Source organism: Neodiprion fabricii, chromosome 3, assembly GCF_021155785.1.
Source record: "Neodiprion fabricii isolate iyNeoFabr1 chromosome 3, iyNeoFabr1.1, whole genome shotgun sequence".
NCBI lineage: Eukaryota > Metazoa > Arthropoda > Insecta > Hymenoptera > Diprionidae > Neodiprion > Neodiprion fabricii.
In genome coordinates, this window is record NC_060241.1 from 23652150 (window position 1) to 23670389 (window position 18240).

The 18240-nt window shown below is 40.7% G+C and overlaps 1 protein-coding gene across 8 annotated transcripts in view; it reads right to left on the reverse strand.

Annotated features, from left to right (window-relative positions):
* The window catches only part of LOC124178609 (fasciclin-1), a 224037-nt gene that overhangs the window by 185435 nt on the left and 20362 nt on the right, over nucleotides 1–18240 (reverse strand). Inside the window, exon 1 of one of the 8 annotated variants that reach the window (XM_046562081.1) lies at nucleotides 2362–2403. The exons of the other annotated variants lie outside the window; for them this stretch is intronic. Coding sequence (XP_046418037.1) covers nucleotides 2362–2388 — 27 coding nt within the window. The 5' untranslated portion in view covers nucleotides 2389–2403. Of the gene's footprint in view, nucleotides 1–2361; nucleotides 2404–18240 lie in introns of those variants that run through there. 8 annotated transcript variants of the gene reach the window in all.

Here is an 18240-nt window from a genome sequence, read left to right on the forward strand (position 1 = left end):
GTGAATAAAACAGATATTTCACGAAGATTTTCCTAAAATATTTCTATCATGTCTCAGGTCGCGACGTTCGCCAAACTGCGCAATAAAACGAGGAGAAAAATGAAGAAAGAAAGGGTGCATCCACAACCGTCGAATTCGATCAGCAAATTTGGAATTTCTGAAATCGAAGTTTCACGAACATCTGTACTCGTCTCAAGACAGATTTCCTCAAGCTCTAATAATTAGCTATTCTCTTTTACCATCAAACCGATGAGAGAGGAGAACTCCGTGTACACAACTGGTTAAAACGTTTGAACTTGCACAATTCCCGAGGGAATATTACGGTAAATTATTACACCCGTATATCATACATCATGATATCATTCCCGCATCGATAATATTAATACGAATAGTAAATGTGGCTGTTTTGTTATTTACGAGTTCCACAAATACATAAATTGTCTACTACAGCCTCGGTCGTTTTCCATATACTCATTTGCCGAACGATGTCGTTAAAAAGAGTCAGTGGTAAAAAAAAAAAACCAAATAGCGAGTTTTAGTTCGTAGATGCAAGATTGTTTAATGGAATGGATCATTCATTGTCAATAAAAAAAAAAAAGAATCAACTAGCGGGATTTGATCTACTTTCTGTCATGCCTCCACAGGATCAACTATTTTCATATAATTCTCGATGAACTTGGACAGTAATATCAGCTTTGAGCATTATTGGCAAAACGAATTGAATCGCCGTTAAAATTCACAACGTTGTCGATAATTACAGTTTGTCACACCCGAGACACTATATGCATTTAATGATGAACCGTCATTAGAAAATGAAAATTGGTGCGGTTATAATGAAGTCTGAATTGTGATTCTATAAGTGTTAAATGTCTCACGACGGAAGTATCTCGAGCGGCAAACAGAAATGGAAAGTGAATTAGGGAGTATAAATGAATAACGTAAAGTGTGGCTGACTTCGAACCCCTCAAATGCTCCTCGTACCATCTGCAATATTACGTGTTTTATCTCCCGCTATCGCGGGGATTGTAGGTAAGAGCTGTTCCGAAACGATACGCCTTTTTATGGGCAAGAGGGGAAAGAAAAGTGGGATCAGGCGTAACGGTTTTAAATCGAACTACAAATTTCAATTGAGGATAGACGAAGGTTGAAAAGCCGGAAAACCAGCCGTTGTACATGATATTATAACTATCTTCCTCGGTGCGTCGTAAACGGTAAAATGGACAAATGAAAAAAAAAAGAAAAGAATCTGACCTCACCGGCTGATCCGATTACTGTGAACGGTAAATTCTAACCGACAAGGAAAAATTTTCCTCCTCTTCGATGAACCTGAATGCGGGGAGAATAAATCAAGGCTATCGTTAGCGGGTGCAGGACGAGCATTTATCAGGAATAAAAGCTGTTTGCAGCTATCGACGTCGATCGGTCCACAATAATTGAGTCTCGTACGGTTTGAATGCAAGTTATTTTGAATGGAAAGACTTTTCCTCTCTTACGTACGATGACAATGTCTCCGTGAAGCGGAAAAATCGTGAAAGGAACTCAACACGAATCAAAGGACCTATCGGTTTGTTGCGTCGACACGGTGACAATAGATACATACGATGCAAAAATGTTGCTCTAGAAAATAGGGAATATTTTTTATATACCCCCCAACGTACTTGATCCTACGGCAGTACTCCAAGAAAAAGTTCACATAATGCAATAAACTTGAAAGTAAATATCCTTCGCTCCGCGCTCGAAAGAAACAAAATAATAATATCCAAGTAGGGGTATAGAAAGAGAAGGTAGAAAACGAGAAGTGGTAATGTACCTAAGTAATGCAATTCCCGGCAATTTGTCATTCCGCGTAATGTTTCATTTTCCGCAAGTAGATATTCCGTTGGTCCGTACACGCCTCTGGTTTCCAAGAGTGTCGGGTTTTGTGCGACTGCAGCTTGGCGAATGGAAGACGAGGTCGGGGATTCGGTTTGCTGCAAGTTAGGTTATACCGTGTTGCGGTGAAAAAGGGACGGTGCTAGGGGGATGGGGCGAGGGTTGAGTTAGGAGGTAATGCAAGGTAAGAAAAGACGCGGCCACGAAGGGCGTCTAGTACTTTCTCGTTGCAAGGCGCAAGGAAGCAACCGGCGAGCTTCGCAACTATGATATATTGTTAATATAACTTTGAGGATGATTTATACTGGGGAAAATAAAATGAGGGGTTGAAGCGCCGACGTGCTGCAGGGAGAAGAGAAATTCGGAGTGAAAAACGGGTGCACTACGCAAAGAGAGAGAAAGAGAGAGAGAGGGGGAGAGAGAGAGAGGGAGAGCGCTCAAATATTTAGCACTCGAATAACAGGAAGGCGTTGCAGCCTGATTAAATACCTTTGCAGTAAAGATGTCATATTGCATTCCTCATTTGGCAAGTCAGTTTTCATCCCTGCTCGTTTCCTCGACGTTCATCCTTCGGAAACTCGAAATACCAGCTCAAAAGCAACATGAACGTTGACACGTTTTCTACCTTATCGAGAGTTCAAAAATTTCGTCCATGTATTACAACGTACGCGGTAATTAATCATTACTCGGATTATGAATCGTAAGGAATTAACCCGGAGTTCGTTTCTGGTCTGTATAAATTTTCAATCAACGAAAACGAGTGTATGTGTGTTTGAAATTCATTATAAAATTTCTTGAGCGAAACTGTTGCCCTCCCTCAAATGAAGTTCCCTGCAGGGTTAAAAAAAAGGGTGACGAACTTACGTCAAATTAACAGATAATTCAGGTCGTTTGAATGTAGCCGGTGGCTCAAGGGCGCTCAAAATTGTCTAAAACGAGAGTAAAGAGCTCACCCTTTTCCTTCTCTCGCGGCAATCAAGCTCGTCGAATCGTAAAAAAAAGTTGATTAGAAAAAATCCCGTGAAACTTAATTACGTCGAGGAAGATTTAATCGAACAATAAACCCGCAGCGATGAAAAAAAAAAATTCACACTGTTCGAGAACGTTTAAATGTACGTACAGAAATGTCCTTTAATGAGTTTTCCTTGGGTTGCTATTTTTTTTTTTTTTTTTTTTCAATCAAATCCGAAACAAGCTTTCTTTCTACTCAAATTTTGTGTGTCTACGATCGTGGTATCGTTTATTTCTCCTGTCCATGGTCACTTGCGTCACTAGTCATTGATACATAAAATTTCCATAGAAAGGAAACTTGTACCAGTTTTGATTCCGAAAAAAAAATAAATAAAAAAAAAAAAAAACAGTCAGCCACTGGGAACCTGTTCGTGAACATTACTTCACAGAACAATTACTCGACATTGACAATGACGAAACGACTAGGTGGGTTGCTTTTAATTGGAGCAAGTAACCTAAAAAAAAATAAGCTTGAAACTAATTACAAGTTACGACTTCCCTTCTGCCTATTCCCTGGTAAATCGAAACGCGAGGCCACCCTTCTTCACACGGCAAAAGCTACACCTTCCCTTTTACCTGCTATACAGTGATTAATGATACAATATAGTTGGGTGTAACTAAGGGTCGTCGTACTGGCGGAAGTTTCCTGCCCACTACTCGTCTATACCCAAGTCGGAAATATAAGTTATGAATCTACGACCATTTCGCGAAGAACCTTCATTACATATTCATTCTCTTCGATTACACTGTACGTTGATGTTGAAAGTATAAGTGACTTGTAGCTCCGTCGAAATTTACTGGTACTTGAACTGACGGTCGATATACACTTAATTCTACCAAACCCTGACCGATCATTCAAATTGCTATCTGACAGTTATTATTCACACTGTACGAACCGTAACAAAATCGACAAAATTATCGGCAATAGGTGACTGAAAAAACCGGTTAAAGTAGCAGTTCAGGCAATACTTTCAGCTGAAAGAAAATAAAACGGTAGGAACGTATATATAATTATACCGTTGATCGCCCAGTAACATTTGGTGGCAATTGTTATTATTCAGTTGAACACCGCTCTGATGTTTGGTTGAAATATTTCTGTTAGTGGGTGAAATTAGAGCAAAGATAATTTCACAGGATACAATTTCAATTGTCAGCAGACGTTAATAAACAACCGCATTAACACGTGCTCGGTATATCACCGTGACTTCCGGCTTGGTTCATTGATGTGTATCGAGACATCTGTTTCCGGTTTCGAAGGAGGTTGATCAGGGAAAATTACACAGGTTACCAAGTACACGCGTCCCCTTCGCGTTTTCACCCTGCACAAATGTGTCACGCGAGTTTGAGCTTACGTGGCTAGCTGAAACAGCCGTTGAGCACGTTCGATTTCATTTAGAATCTCGATTACCTCACGCACCCCGTTATTATACCTCTTTCGAATGTTTATCGCGAATAATCAAGAAATTCGAGGTAAACAAGCATTCCGATCCTTTATCAACTGATTCCCCCGCAGCTTGACGAGTCCTGCAAACCGGCAAAGCAACGCATTGCTACTTTGTCGTCTCGATCTCATTGTCAGACTGATTCTTCTATAACTTCACGGACTGACGCCCGAGTCTCGCGACAACGTCCCGTTTGTCCCAGAAATTTGCCTCTTGGTGTTAGGAAAGAAAATTGCGTGAAAATCGGCAGAAAATTACGCCTTAATTTCGGTAAAATAACAAAGCATATTATGACAGAGAAGTGTGGGATGGTGACGGTAACCGGATCGTGAATGACGTCGTGGTATCAACCACCAAATATGATACCTGGTCTCATTGCTTTCCCGTTAATTGGGCTCAGTGAGTCACGTTACAATTTACGATATTATACCCAGCGCAGAATGCGCGTTACAGTCTCGGTTCGTTAGAGTTTTGTGCGTGTCACGTGGGCGGGAATTAAATTAGGGATAAAGACACGCGTAGGTTATACATATACGCGCATTCGTCCACCACGGTGTATAAAACGTAGATATAACGAAAGGCAGGAGGACGCGGGACGTGCAACGGCCATCAGGACGGTTGATACCGGTTGAAATATTGGAACCAGCACGATTCGTGCCCTGGGTGATAACGATGCCCAGCCTCGTGCTATGCCGCGTCAGCTCTTGCCGAGGGGTAGAAACACCCTCGACACCGAAACACCCTCAAAGCACTTTTATATTTCATAATTCGGCGAGGCCGTCGTCGCGGCGCCGGAAAGAACTCGCTTCGTCGCTCGACCGCTTCCTCGAACCCCAAATTCGTCCCTCGTACATACATATATTATCGTAATATATAATATATATATATATATATATATATATATTCAACTTTTGGTAAAAACTAAAGATTTATGCTATATACAGCGGCACGCAGGCGTACATTATATTATGATTTGGAGGGAAGGAAAAAGAATTTTCTGAAAGTTTTGGCACACGGAAACACGTCCAACTGACGATTATCAACGCGAAGATGCAGCGTTTAATGTACCGAATTTGCATCTTTATGAGAAAGCGAAGGAGGGATTCTTTTGTATTACAATCGACAGATTCCAGATAAATAATAAGCCACTGGGTAACTATTAATGAACATTGATTCACAATCTTCAACTAGTTAGATATCTACATTACTCGTTTTGTTGAAAATGATAACGTCCATCTCCACGAATCACCTCAAAAACGAAACCAACCCAATAATTATAATCGTTTGAGTAAGTAGTTGAGCCGCTTAACCTGGTTCATTTTTATCAACTATACGAGAAGCTTCCCGTACCGCGAAGATCGGAAAGCACGTCATCGGTATCAGAATCTCCAACTTTGGGTCAGCCATATGTCTTTTCCAACTACTGTTACATTTAAACCAAAAAGAAAGTTGAAAACTTCAAAAGTAAGTATAGCCTACGCCAAATTTACGACCCAAATAATCACCCTCCAAATCAATAACCTAAACTGCGTTTGAATGTAGCTGCCTATACGCACAATATGAATGCAGACCGTTGCGGACACCAACGTATTCGAAACGCGTGTACCTACCTACTACTTCAGAAAGTGTTCATCAACGATAAGAATCGCTTAGCGTGGCGGGCAGTACTGCAGGAAGCAGGTACAGCTTCGGCTCTTGCGAGGGCAACAGCTGGTGAGGCCAGTGTCAAATTTTACCATTTTAATACGGTATCGTGGTGATAATCATTGGAGCGAAATCTCGTTATACGTACTACATGCGGACAATGTGAAATGAACACGTCATCGCGAAGTGGCGAGGGTGAAGCGTCGGTGGTCGCCTTATCTGTGCTTTCAGATAGGCCTGACGTCACTTAACGCGATGCACGAGCGTCGGTCCTCCTCCCCGCGGATCGACGTAATTACACTTGACTAGGAGCCGTCTCTCTGAGCCCGGATTCCATTTGACGGACGTGAAACGAAATTGCTCCCGCGTGTGTAATAACAGGTATACACTCAACGTCTGAGCCCGTTGCACTGTAACAACAGAAACGCGATGACGATAAGTCGGAAGCCTTGACGAAATAATTCCGCGTCAAGGGTAGGCGAGGGAGGCGTTAGAAGCGGCAACGGGTTGATTACACACGCTTCTGCATACCCGACGATGTAGCCAGGCGAGGTCAGAACCATGACGGACGTTCAACGGCCACGACGTTCCGTCGAGAGTTTTTCCTGTCTCGCTGTCGCGTGTTGCAGAAGCTCGTCGAACGCGGCCTTTTTCCAAACCGCGTCGAGGACGACGAACTACGTTCCATTGAATATCGCCGGCAGTTTGGTAGGTGCGCGATTTCAATGGTTTCTGGAAGCAGGCCAGGCCAGAGACCGGCTAGTTCCTTGAAAGGAATTTTCACCGGTATCCCCCAGCGATACGAAGGTATATAGCTTGATCCCGCCACCGCTCGTCCTTCCGCCTCCGCTTTCGATGCACACAGTTCTATGTATACTCGTCAGGAAAACCCCGTGCACCAACACCGACGTATGAAAGAAGTTGCGAATAAACTGCCAGGCGCCGCGCAACCGTGTGTTTGTTGTAAATTTCACACGGACGCGAATGCAACGGAGGTGGAAAGTACGGGGTGGCTTTTGTCGAGGGTAACAGCCAACAGCCAACAGCCAACAGCTTCTCACCTTTGTTACATCCCCGCGTTGAATATAAAATCGACAAGTTATTGCATAGTACTTTCCCCAACACTCGCAACTTTTTCGTCTGGATAGAGAAAACGGACGGATCTGTCGATGGCTCCCGTTCGTTCAACGCCCTCGTAACTGCTGCACTATAGCATGGCATAAAAATTCCCCGCGAGAGAGATGCGAAAATCTCTCCAGTGTCACCGTAAAATTTAAAAACAAAGTACTTTAAACCCAATTGCGAACGCGACCGAAAAGGATACTTTGGATTGGGATAAAGGGAACGAATTTACTGACTAAATTATATGTTTCAAACGAATTTGGTACGTACTCGGTAGGATAAATGTGTGGGTACCAGTTAGGGTCACCCGTATAAGGATCACCAGTTGCGGTCATCGTTTGATCCAGTTGTGGCAATATTCATTATGTTTAATCCGACGTTGTGGTCACAAATGGTAAAGACATGCTTTGAAAGCGGACGTCAACATTAATGTTCAAACTACAAAGTGTACCAACATGGTACGTAAAAACCTTCTGATCAAAACTCGCTAAAAGTAGGATTTCATACATGAATCGTGGAATTGAAGAGATCAAAAGTCAAACTAACGAACACAGGATTTCGTAAAGGTGACCATACGTGGCACATCTACCTTGTTCTAACAACCATAAAATCAACCAGCCGTCTCATTTCACTTTCCGGATAAAAACGGTTTTTAGTTACCGCAACAAAAGTTTACGTTCAACGATAGATTACGCCTGCTCGAGGTGCAGATATCGATGAAGTGAACCCACTTCAAAATGATAAAATTTCGCAGTAGACAGAAATAACTAATCTGAAACACAAACCGAATTCAATACCATCCCGAGTAGTCGAAGCTGCATATTTGCGAAGACGTAAGAATGTGAATATAGATAGAAAACATACGAAACAGATCTCAATCCCATTTGATGGTCGATCGTTAGAAGCATACCTAACCTCAATTATATCCAAGTACGAGGGTAATACGAATTTCTCGCAAGAGCAGAGGCAACAAGAGAGGGCGTAACGCTTCCCCCCAGCATCCAGACAGGGGTGTCATTTACGTGGCGTCGGACTTTGTACACACATAAATCTTGTCGCGGTTGATCTGCCTCGCCTGTATAGACGCTGTGGGGCCAGAGCGGAGGACGATCCTCGGCGTACCGAATTGCCCCGCTTTGTGTGCGACTTATTTTACAAATAACCCGTATTTGTCTTGTTTTATTTCCCTCCAGCGAGCAATTTGCCGAACAAATAAACAACCAGTTTTTCCGACTACTATTTCAGCCGATGGATCTGCAATGTGCATGCGAATTTTATTTTTCGAAGAAAATCGTAAGGGAGACTTGCATTTGTAAATCATTCTCGTAATCCGCAGCGTTGACATCTCTCGTCATTGTCTGAAATTTCGAAACTACTTCGCAAAGCTTATTTATTTATTTTTTTCAGAAGACCATTTTTACCAGATTAAATTTTAACGTATATTACTTTTGGAGGGCATTGACGAATTGAATAACTGAATAAAACGGTTATTGAAATGAAGAGTATAATTTTTTTCCACATAATATGTTGAACTTGAAGCTTGAATATTGAAATACGTAAAAAAAATTTGATACTACCACGACTGATTTTGAAAAAGGGAATGCGTAGAAGGAGGCGTCGGTTAAAAAACTGGGTACTGACTGGTGGAAAAAATGGGGAGTGGAAGGATATTTCGCAGAAAAGGTGTGCAAGGAAAACACACTGGCAAACGAAGCAACGAAAAGGTCCAATCCTAAACTCGGTTTGTATGGAAAAATCCATTCCGTAGGATAGTTAGGGTTGTAAAATGTGAAATTTGCCACATCTGCACGTCCCTGTCGTTTAACCGTCGTCAATGAATAGACTCAAGAACATGTTTTGCAGGAAATGGAGGAAAAGTGGGTGAACAATACGACTGAGGAAAAGCCATAACTCTTCGCGAAGCTAAAATTTACCTGGTACGTGAACATTCTGGGCTAACTTCGTTGTAAGATTACGTCGCGGGAAGATTAAAATTTGATTATTTCTTAGGTCCGTGGATTATATGTCGAAAAATCAGATCTAAATATTTATTTTCAATATTTTGAGCTGAAAATTGACGGAGCGACGGATATTGCACGACGAAGAAAAGGTATTTATTTGAGTGAGTTGAGTTGAATTTTTGAGTAAAAGAATGAGTTAACGATTTTTATGATCTTTCATTATTTACCTTGGATCAAATCAGATTATTCTGAATATCTTTGAAATGGAATTTACGGTGAACATGCCGTGTGGTCATTCTGACCCCGATGTGCAGCGTAAGGGTTAATAATTCAGGAGCCAGAAAGCCATTGAAATTGCGACACTGCAGGAATATAGTGTGCGATGATGATAGGTGGTATAAATGAATTTCAGGAGATGAAGTAGCATTACTCCAGAGGATCGAATCTCGGCAAAGAGGAGCTGGAAATATTAATTGCTACCACGGTATCGTCGTACACCATTAAACTAGACTTTACGATTTAAAAATTCACGGTTTGCACGAATTTTCACTAAAATACGCAAGGCGTCTGAGCGTGTGAAGGAATAAAAAATCTTTATAGGCGATAACAACTGTAGATAGATTTTCAATTATTTGGAATATTGGTTGTATATTGGTTATCGCTAAAAACGATTTTAGATCACTCTCAAGTTTTTACTCACCTACTCAACCTCGATGAAACGCCGCGCGACGTGCGGCAAGTTTATGAAGGTAAGACATTAAAGAATTTTTACAAACTCCAAGTGACGTTATAACTTTGCTGACAGGTTGTGAGAGGATTTCGATGTTAGAGTTTAATATTTTTACGGTTTTTCTTCACCCCAGCTCACAACGTGTATAATCGATGTATAAGAATCAGTAAGACGCGACATCAGCGATATTTTAGACATGAAATTTTTAACGGTCAAACAACAGCAAAATTTTCCTGATTTTTTATTCATTGCAACGGAAAAAAGAGTTTCTTTTCCACTTCGTTCACCTTCGCCGATTGTCACACGTCTTGTCATTCTTGTGAATCCTTTAGTTGAAAACTTATTCTTCTACGAGTGTGAAACAAGCACTTGGTAAAGTACTGTATGTAAGGCCTATTTTACCGTTTCATTTCCAGCGATAACGCTGTTATTATCTGACCCTATTCCTAACCACCATCTAATATAAAATCAGTCATATATGTATAATGTATATATTCATGAAGGGGTGGCGTTTCTTTTACCACAGTTCATTAAGTATACAGTCATAAAACAGTTGAATTATAAGCAGTATATTTGTATACTTGTCAGTAAGATTATCGCCCAAATGGATGACAAATTCAAGATATTAAACCGTATGAGATATTTGTTCAAGCAAGCGTCGTTTATAAGACTGTGCGAACTGCCCGCGTTATTTACACCTCGATAACAAAAAAAAAAAAAAAAAAAAAAAACAACTGTACAACGTTACACGTGAGTAATAACAAATTTGATATGGATCAAAACAACCGTGTAATATTTCAGCTGACACTTTGATACGCAATAGGTGAAACATGCAAGGCTTGGGGTGAAAAATTCGAACGATGAAGAAAAATATATACACGACAACGAAGCCGAACGATACTTCGCCGCAATTAAACAATCTTCTCGTCTCAGAAAGGGGGCCATTTTTTTTTTACTACGCTGTACGACTAAGGTTGTAAAAAATATTGCGATATTGCAGCCGGGTGGACTACACGTATAGGTATATAATATGTGTGTGTAGGCAAGCCGTTGAGATTTAAGGAAAGAAAAGAATGCTCAGTCATTTCCTTGCAGGAATTCCTTGCCCTACGTCTTATTTCACCCGGATTACGTCCGCCTTTCTTCTGTTCCGAGCGGAGAACTGAACTAATTAAGGCTGTCGTACCGGGTTCTGTATAGTCCTCCTTGCTCTGTTCTTCTCTCTTTTTTATCTTTCTCTCTCTCTCTCACTCTCTCTCTCTCTTTCTCCCTCTTTCTCTCAACCTCAAGGGTCGAGTCGTCCTTGCTAGCGCGCTGCTTAATCGTACCAAGTGTTTTCTTGAACACAATGTCGAGTAAGACCCGAGTAACGATTCAACTCGGACCGCATGTGACTCGGAATTAACGAGGAAAATTCGATCCGAATCCAGCTCGAAAATGAAAAATAAAAATTTTCATCAATTTAATCAAACATCCCGGCTGCAGATGCATCTTTAAAGTTTGAACAAATTTTCAAGCACTAGAATTTAGGTTTCACAATCGTTTTAGGAACATTTTCCACAAAAATTAGTAATATCCATTCAGGCTGCGCATTTGGATCAATAGAAGGTGGAAAATACAACAAATAAAAAATTATCCGTTTGAAAAATATCATATCGCTGATAAAATGATAAAACTACCGGGAATCTCTCAATTCATAAGACTTCATAAAAAGTATGGCCTTAAAAGTTGAACTATCGATTAAACGAGACAGAATTATAACAAGTATTGGGTATATATTTGCAAAATAATCCATTGAAATATTCATTCGGGCACGCCTCATCGGGTTATATCTATGCATAAATATTTTCTCATTTAAATTCATATTTTCAGGTCAATTACTGCGGTGGGTGGAGGAATGAAAGCGCCGTCATCTATAGATGCGTATACATGAAATAAATGAATATAAATCGCACCGCGAATTATGATTCGTATAGATTCGTCCTCGTGACAGTCTGCAGTCTGAGAGGCTGTAAAGTTTCCACTCTGTCGAGCTGAGTTGACGACAGAAATCCACGTCTAGCATTCGGGTAAACAGCCGAAGCTCATGCTGCATAGTTCAATGAATCGAAGATGGAAAAGATTGGAAATCAAGATTGAATGCACGTCCGTAAATCGACAGGTTCTCGACTTTCTTGATATGATTCGACATCGCGAAGTGTTGAAGGTTTGCCAATACCGTTACATAATTTTCACGTGCACGTCGCGAAGTCCGTTTAATTTCTCATTTTATTCCCCATCAGCTTTTCAGCATTTTCTCATTGTCAGTTATTCACTTTCCATCGCTGATCGTTTAACGCCGTCCGTTTTTTCCTAATTGTATAATCTGCGTCGAATGTCGAGCGAGGAGTGAATAGCGGGATCTTGATCGAGAAGCAAGTCACGCGCGATTGTCGCTTCGATGCCGATTTGGCAAGAGCTAGGCTGTACCAATTTCCAATTCACTAGTCAAACCCTGTACTTTGGAACAAATTGTGAACTGAGACAACTTCCGATCACGGATATTATACAAGAAGGGATAAAAAAAAAAAAAAAAAAAAAAAAAACAGCGTTTTAATTCCACTTCCCATGATGCAAACTACAAACTAATTGGAACGGAAACGTTGAATGGATCTCGCTTGCGGTTTATTAATCCGGCACATCATGTTTAACAATGCAATTTTATACAGACTGTGTAAAATTAAAGACTTCGGTTGAAGCGAAATAAAATTTTATGTAAAAAGAGAATTTCAAAACTGCTGATCAGTTGTTGAATAGCAATCAATTATTGAGAAAATACAGGAATATCATTTCGAATAGAAGGAATAAGTTACACTGCTTATACTCCCTTATACTGAGTCGACCTAAAATCATCTCGAGAACAAAGAAAAAAAATCGTAGTACACGAAAAGATGCCACCTAAGAAAACGCGCGAATCTTGTACGTTTTTTTTTTTATCACCACGGCGAAAAATTTTCAGCGACAGCTCAAGTTTCGGAAAATTTTATTCCTGTCATGCTGGTTCGGCGGTTAACCATGTACATGGTGGTATGAAATATTGATAAAAATTTCAAGCACGTTTCTCCATGCCTGCATCCTCCGTTAGTACGAGCAATTGCGGAATCAATCAGCAGTTTGAAAAAAGCAGTTTCCGGAAGACGAATTCTATAGATAGAATCAGAGACCTTGTAAGTCGCCGACATTGATTGCTCCGACGTTACGTTAAGCATACAACGATTTAAACGTGCTCCTGCAGAAAAGCAGCTGCATAAATTGTCTGCAAAAAAGATGGCAAATCACCTACACAACCCACAAGCGACTCGTTCCGTAACCGCGACATTTTGTATTTTCTTTCGTCATATCAGGAGCACGCGTTACCCAAGGTATTGTGTTTTTGACTAGGGCCATCTGTCGCTGGTAAAGGGGATGCGATATTAAGAAACGGCCCATGAGCCCCATTATATTCCAAGAAATAACTTTCAAGACGATGTCCCATCCATCCGGGCAACGACCTAAGTCACTAGCGACTAGCGGAGCGAGAAAGAAGAAAACGCACGAGGATAATGGTTCGGTGGAAGAGAACAGAAGAGAAGAGAAGAGAAGGGAAGAGAAGAGAAATGGGCAGCAGGTTACGGCGGGGTGAGTAATGTTGCCGTATAACGGTTTCATCGAAAAATCATAAAGAGGCGCGTGTGGGTATACATACCTATATCCCTTGCAGCCACAGAGACGGTTTACGTCAAGCATAGAAAAATTCCCTAACCCCCTTTTGTCTTCGGACGCGAGCTGAGCGAGTATCGAGTTACCGAACCGATTGCCACGCTAAGGGAAACCGGAAAGCGAAAAAGAGATGGGGACACCAAGATTGCGGATAAAAAAAAAAACCACCGATCTTATCCCGCCAGCGAAAAGTGCCGAAGTGAAATACGTTCTTTAGGTGAGGGTTAAAACTTCGAAGGGTCAAATATTGGCATGGCCGATATATCGAAATTTCAAACTGTGCCAAAAAAAAAAAAAAACAATGTAAGACGAATTGTTGGAAAGCTTGAGCTGATTTTCGAATGTATCACTGAACGGAATGACTGCTAATCAGTGACGCTATCAAAAACCATGATTTCGAACAATTCGTCATTTGTTATTTTATTTTCGCATACTGGAAACTTTAATACATCGGTCATTCCAAATATCGATCCTTCCAAGTTCTAACCCTCATCCCCATCTTTTACAGTTTTCGACGGACAGTATACAGTATGCAGATCATTCTGATATTTTTTAACACTGTTTTTCAGAGTCTCCACTTTATTATTCCAGCGTCATTGCTTTCATTCTAAGAATTAGTCAAATATAACCGTCGCATCCTCTGAAATTTTTAGTAGAAAATCAACTTCATCATCGTCGTTTTTCAACAGTGAAAACTTACACCGCGCTTTCACTATCCATGTGCATAAAAGAACATGTATAGATGATAATTAGCAGCAAAATTATTCAAAATACTGAAAATTTGTATATTAGGTATTCAGCTAACGTAGTACTACCATTCTGTTACACCAAACGTCATCCTACTAATTTGTGTATAGTAATTTCAAGTTCGTGCGCACGAGTGGCGCGATAACGAAAACTGCCGGTGAGTTTCGAATGAGAAAACATAACGCAAGTCCCTTTGCGAGAGGATACTGGGAGTTGCGCAATCGTGATAACAGGGGATAAAGTACATTGGATCCTGGTTTAGAATTTCCAAGTCAGGTTAAAAGAGGTTAGCGAACGATATTAAACCCCCTCTAATCCTTGGCATGTGAAGAGAACAAGCTTGCGAAATTGGATATTGTTCGACTTGCGCATGATACGTACACGTATAACCGTAGACCCATCGTCCAATGACAAGAGAATGTGCATGCAAAATACGCGACAAGTTCTTCGTGCCTTTTGAGTATCGATTTACGAAGTCTCATATATACGCATGTACATGTATATTTTTGCGATTATCACAACATTACGCAGAGGCTGACTTTTGTTCTAATGTAAGGCCAGATGCCGATCAACGGGAACAACATGAAATATGTATGATGTATGAGCCGTGTTACTGATTCTCGTCACGCAATCTGAATAAAAATGTATAATATGTATTTCACTTGAGAAGATTAAGTATATACGAGCGAAATTTCTTGTGAACGCGATGGAACGATATTTTCGATCGAATCTAATTTTAGTCTCAAATTACATCGTGAAGGATTTCAGAGACGTTTTTGCATTTTCGAAATCTCAGATTTTTTAATTAATTGTCACAACCATGAATTTACGCAAAGATATAAGCTGTCTGAAAAAGTTTCCAGATTAGCCGACGAAGAAAAACTTGGCTGCAGATGTTCAAAATACCTCAAAAGTGTGGTCAGCCTTAATCCGGAAAACATGTATGTAACACTTTTTTTGGGTATTTTAAACACGTGCTGCCAAGTTTTCCTGCATCAGCCAATATGAAAAATGATGCAGACAGATTTCTACCGAATACCTGTTCGATACGAAAATTTACGTCAAAAATCATTTTACAGTTTATCAAATTTTTTTCACTCACTTGTCCGTAATCCACGGGTTTCTCAATTTTAATAGCGACAAGATTTGTTTCTATACACCGAAGAAGTGACTTGTCAAGAAAGGTAAAAATGCCCAGCCGGCTATCCTCATTTCGTCGGTATTCCAAGATTTAAGGATTCTTGATAAATTTCCAGGCGAGTCTGAGAAAACGTCGAAAGCTTTCAATGCGCCGACTCAAAGACGCTGAACCTGAACTTCGTACAGCAAAGTCAAAGGCTCGCGTCAACCTTGTCCAAGTCGGACGGCCACGGTTTAAACTCGCAGACAAAATCGTACGGCAAAGAATGAACAACAAAAGGTGGTGCAGGGATCTTGAAAACTTCGTCAACGATCCTTGATCAAGAAACGAAACCACAAAGTACTCCGCTCGAGTTTCCGCCAAGTACAATATCCGCCGACAAGAGCGTCGCTGAAGCATCCAGGAGGAGAGGGATGCGACCCTTGACATCGACCACCAGGTTCGTCGACGTAACGAGACATTGGTACAAGCCAATCGAAAAATCCATAGAGAGATTTTTTTCGCTCTACTATATCTCGGCGGGGCGTAATGAGAAACACGTATAAGACGCGCGTCGGACGTGTCTCTGCGAAATGGGAAGCGCCGAGGTCTCTCGTATCCTCTGTATATGTATACGTGTGGCGAAGCGACGCGAGCAATCGAGCGCCGCCAGAGCGTCTCGCCAGCCGCCAGGCGTCGCGACGCCACCGCCGCGAAAACGTGCGTTTGGATAGCGTCTGGCAAGAAAAAAGGGAGGGTGAAGAGAGAGGCCACGGCGTGAGGCGGAGACGGGGGGGGAAAAAGAAAGTAAAGCTGTACCGGGCTAATAGAACGGCTTCCCGCTGCGTCAAAAGGAGACTGACTCTTTCGGGGTCTGCTAAGGATTCCAAGGGACTGGCAAAACGCGATGGGTATGGTAAGACTGCGGACAATACGTGGCGGTTTGTATGGGAAACAAGAAAAAAAAAAAAAAAAAAACCCATCTGCACCACAGACGATTAAAGGGGCTTGGATCGACAAAGGTCGATGGTAATTTTCAGCTTTTTAAATAGTTTTATTTGCGAAGCAGTTGTGCATTGAGTATTTATTCAATCATTTTATCCGCAAGCCACGAAGATCTCTTTAAAATATACAAAAGCAGGAAACATTGGAAACATTGAAAACAAAAAACAAAAGTTTATGTCGATGCTTCGTTTCGAATCGTGTGAAGAATGGTTATCAATTCAGTGGAATGATTCGATTTCACTCTACGATTGTTCATTTCATTCGGAGGATTATTATGTTCTACAAGTAGAGATCTTCTGGACTGAGAGAGACTTTTTTTCATCGCATTGGAATCGTTGCATACATTTAATTTTACAACACTGCACCAATATTGATTATGATGATTGAATACCATTATTAAACCGACGACCGAAGACAAGAAAAATAAGAATGACTTACGGTGACTTTATGGAAAAGATTTTTTGTTAATAAAATTAGTAATCGTCAAGTGAAATCGAATCAACTCACTGTATTATTATTTTGAATTGTCTTGCAACGATGAATCCAATATCTCAGGGTTTGAATATACGACTGTTTTATTTTTTTCAATTTTAGCATTTTGCAAGAGATCTTGGTGAAGGCTTACGAGTGTAATTCGACTATGCCGGAATAAGAATGATCGATTTTAGGCCGACGAATCTCCGCAACGACAGCAAATATTTCAGCATAAAGTATTACATATCCGTATATAATACGATGCATCCAAGCTTTGCATAAAAGTCACCTCTCGTTTTAGAGAAATTATTTCGAAGATACGAATCCTATACTTTCAGTGACCCATGTATATTTCATCTACGTACTTAATGTTAGGAACAGAGTAGGAAATACAAAAATTGCGATGGAAAGCATAAAATATGGATTGAATCTTAAACAACAGGGTGGTTTTATCGTGCTGGTTTGCTTCCTCCGTTCGTTGGTTCACGCAAAACCCGAGGTATTATTATCTCAATTTCGGAAGTTACATATTATGCAACAGCCGGTGTTGGTTAGCGCCGAAAAGCAAACAGCTGAATATTAAAGACGTTGATCACCTGCCTGATTATATTGACCGAGATATTTCAATGCACTGAATTTTGAAACTTCAAACAAACTTCTTCGTACGGTGCACTTTATACCCACTTTCTGTCAGAATAATGCATTCGATACACGCTGTGATGGAATATTATACTCACGAGTCGTCTCACTTCACGGGAAATACTCCACGATACAGGCTTTTAAATAAACGGCACTCACCTAGAACAAAAAGGAATAACATATGTTAAACTTCTGAAATGTACTAGAAGCATATAGTGGAACGGGCGTGATGTTACTTTTTAATTCGTAACTATCACAAGGAAACGTGGATTAAAAGTATCATTATGAAAAAGATTTCACCATTATACGGACTAAGAAAAAAATAAATTGACGTCTCGTTGTATGCAAATGGCAAATTAAGGAAGTAAATAACATGAACATAAGTTTGACAAGTGATGACTGAATTTGAAAAATACGTGGAATCGAAGATGGAGGGAAAGATATCCAAGTTCTACGAAATCGAGCAATCAGCTGGGTGAAATGAAATGAAATCAAATCAAATCAAAGTTTCGAAGTTGGTGATTCAAGACCCTCGAATATCGTCGAAGAATCTGGTTCTCCGCGTTGTTCCATAGCGAGATATTAAACAAATAAGGAAAGAGCGAGTCCCCTTTCCCCCAACCTTCAAACGAAAACTTGAGTGGGACAACGTGCGTCAGCCGGCAGCGGGTTGTAAGTATAAAGGAGAGTGGAAAGTTGACGTTGGGTTTACACGCAGTGCCTGCAGAGGAGGTC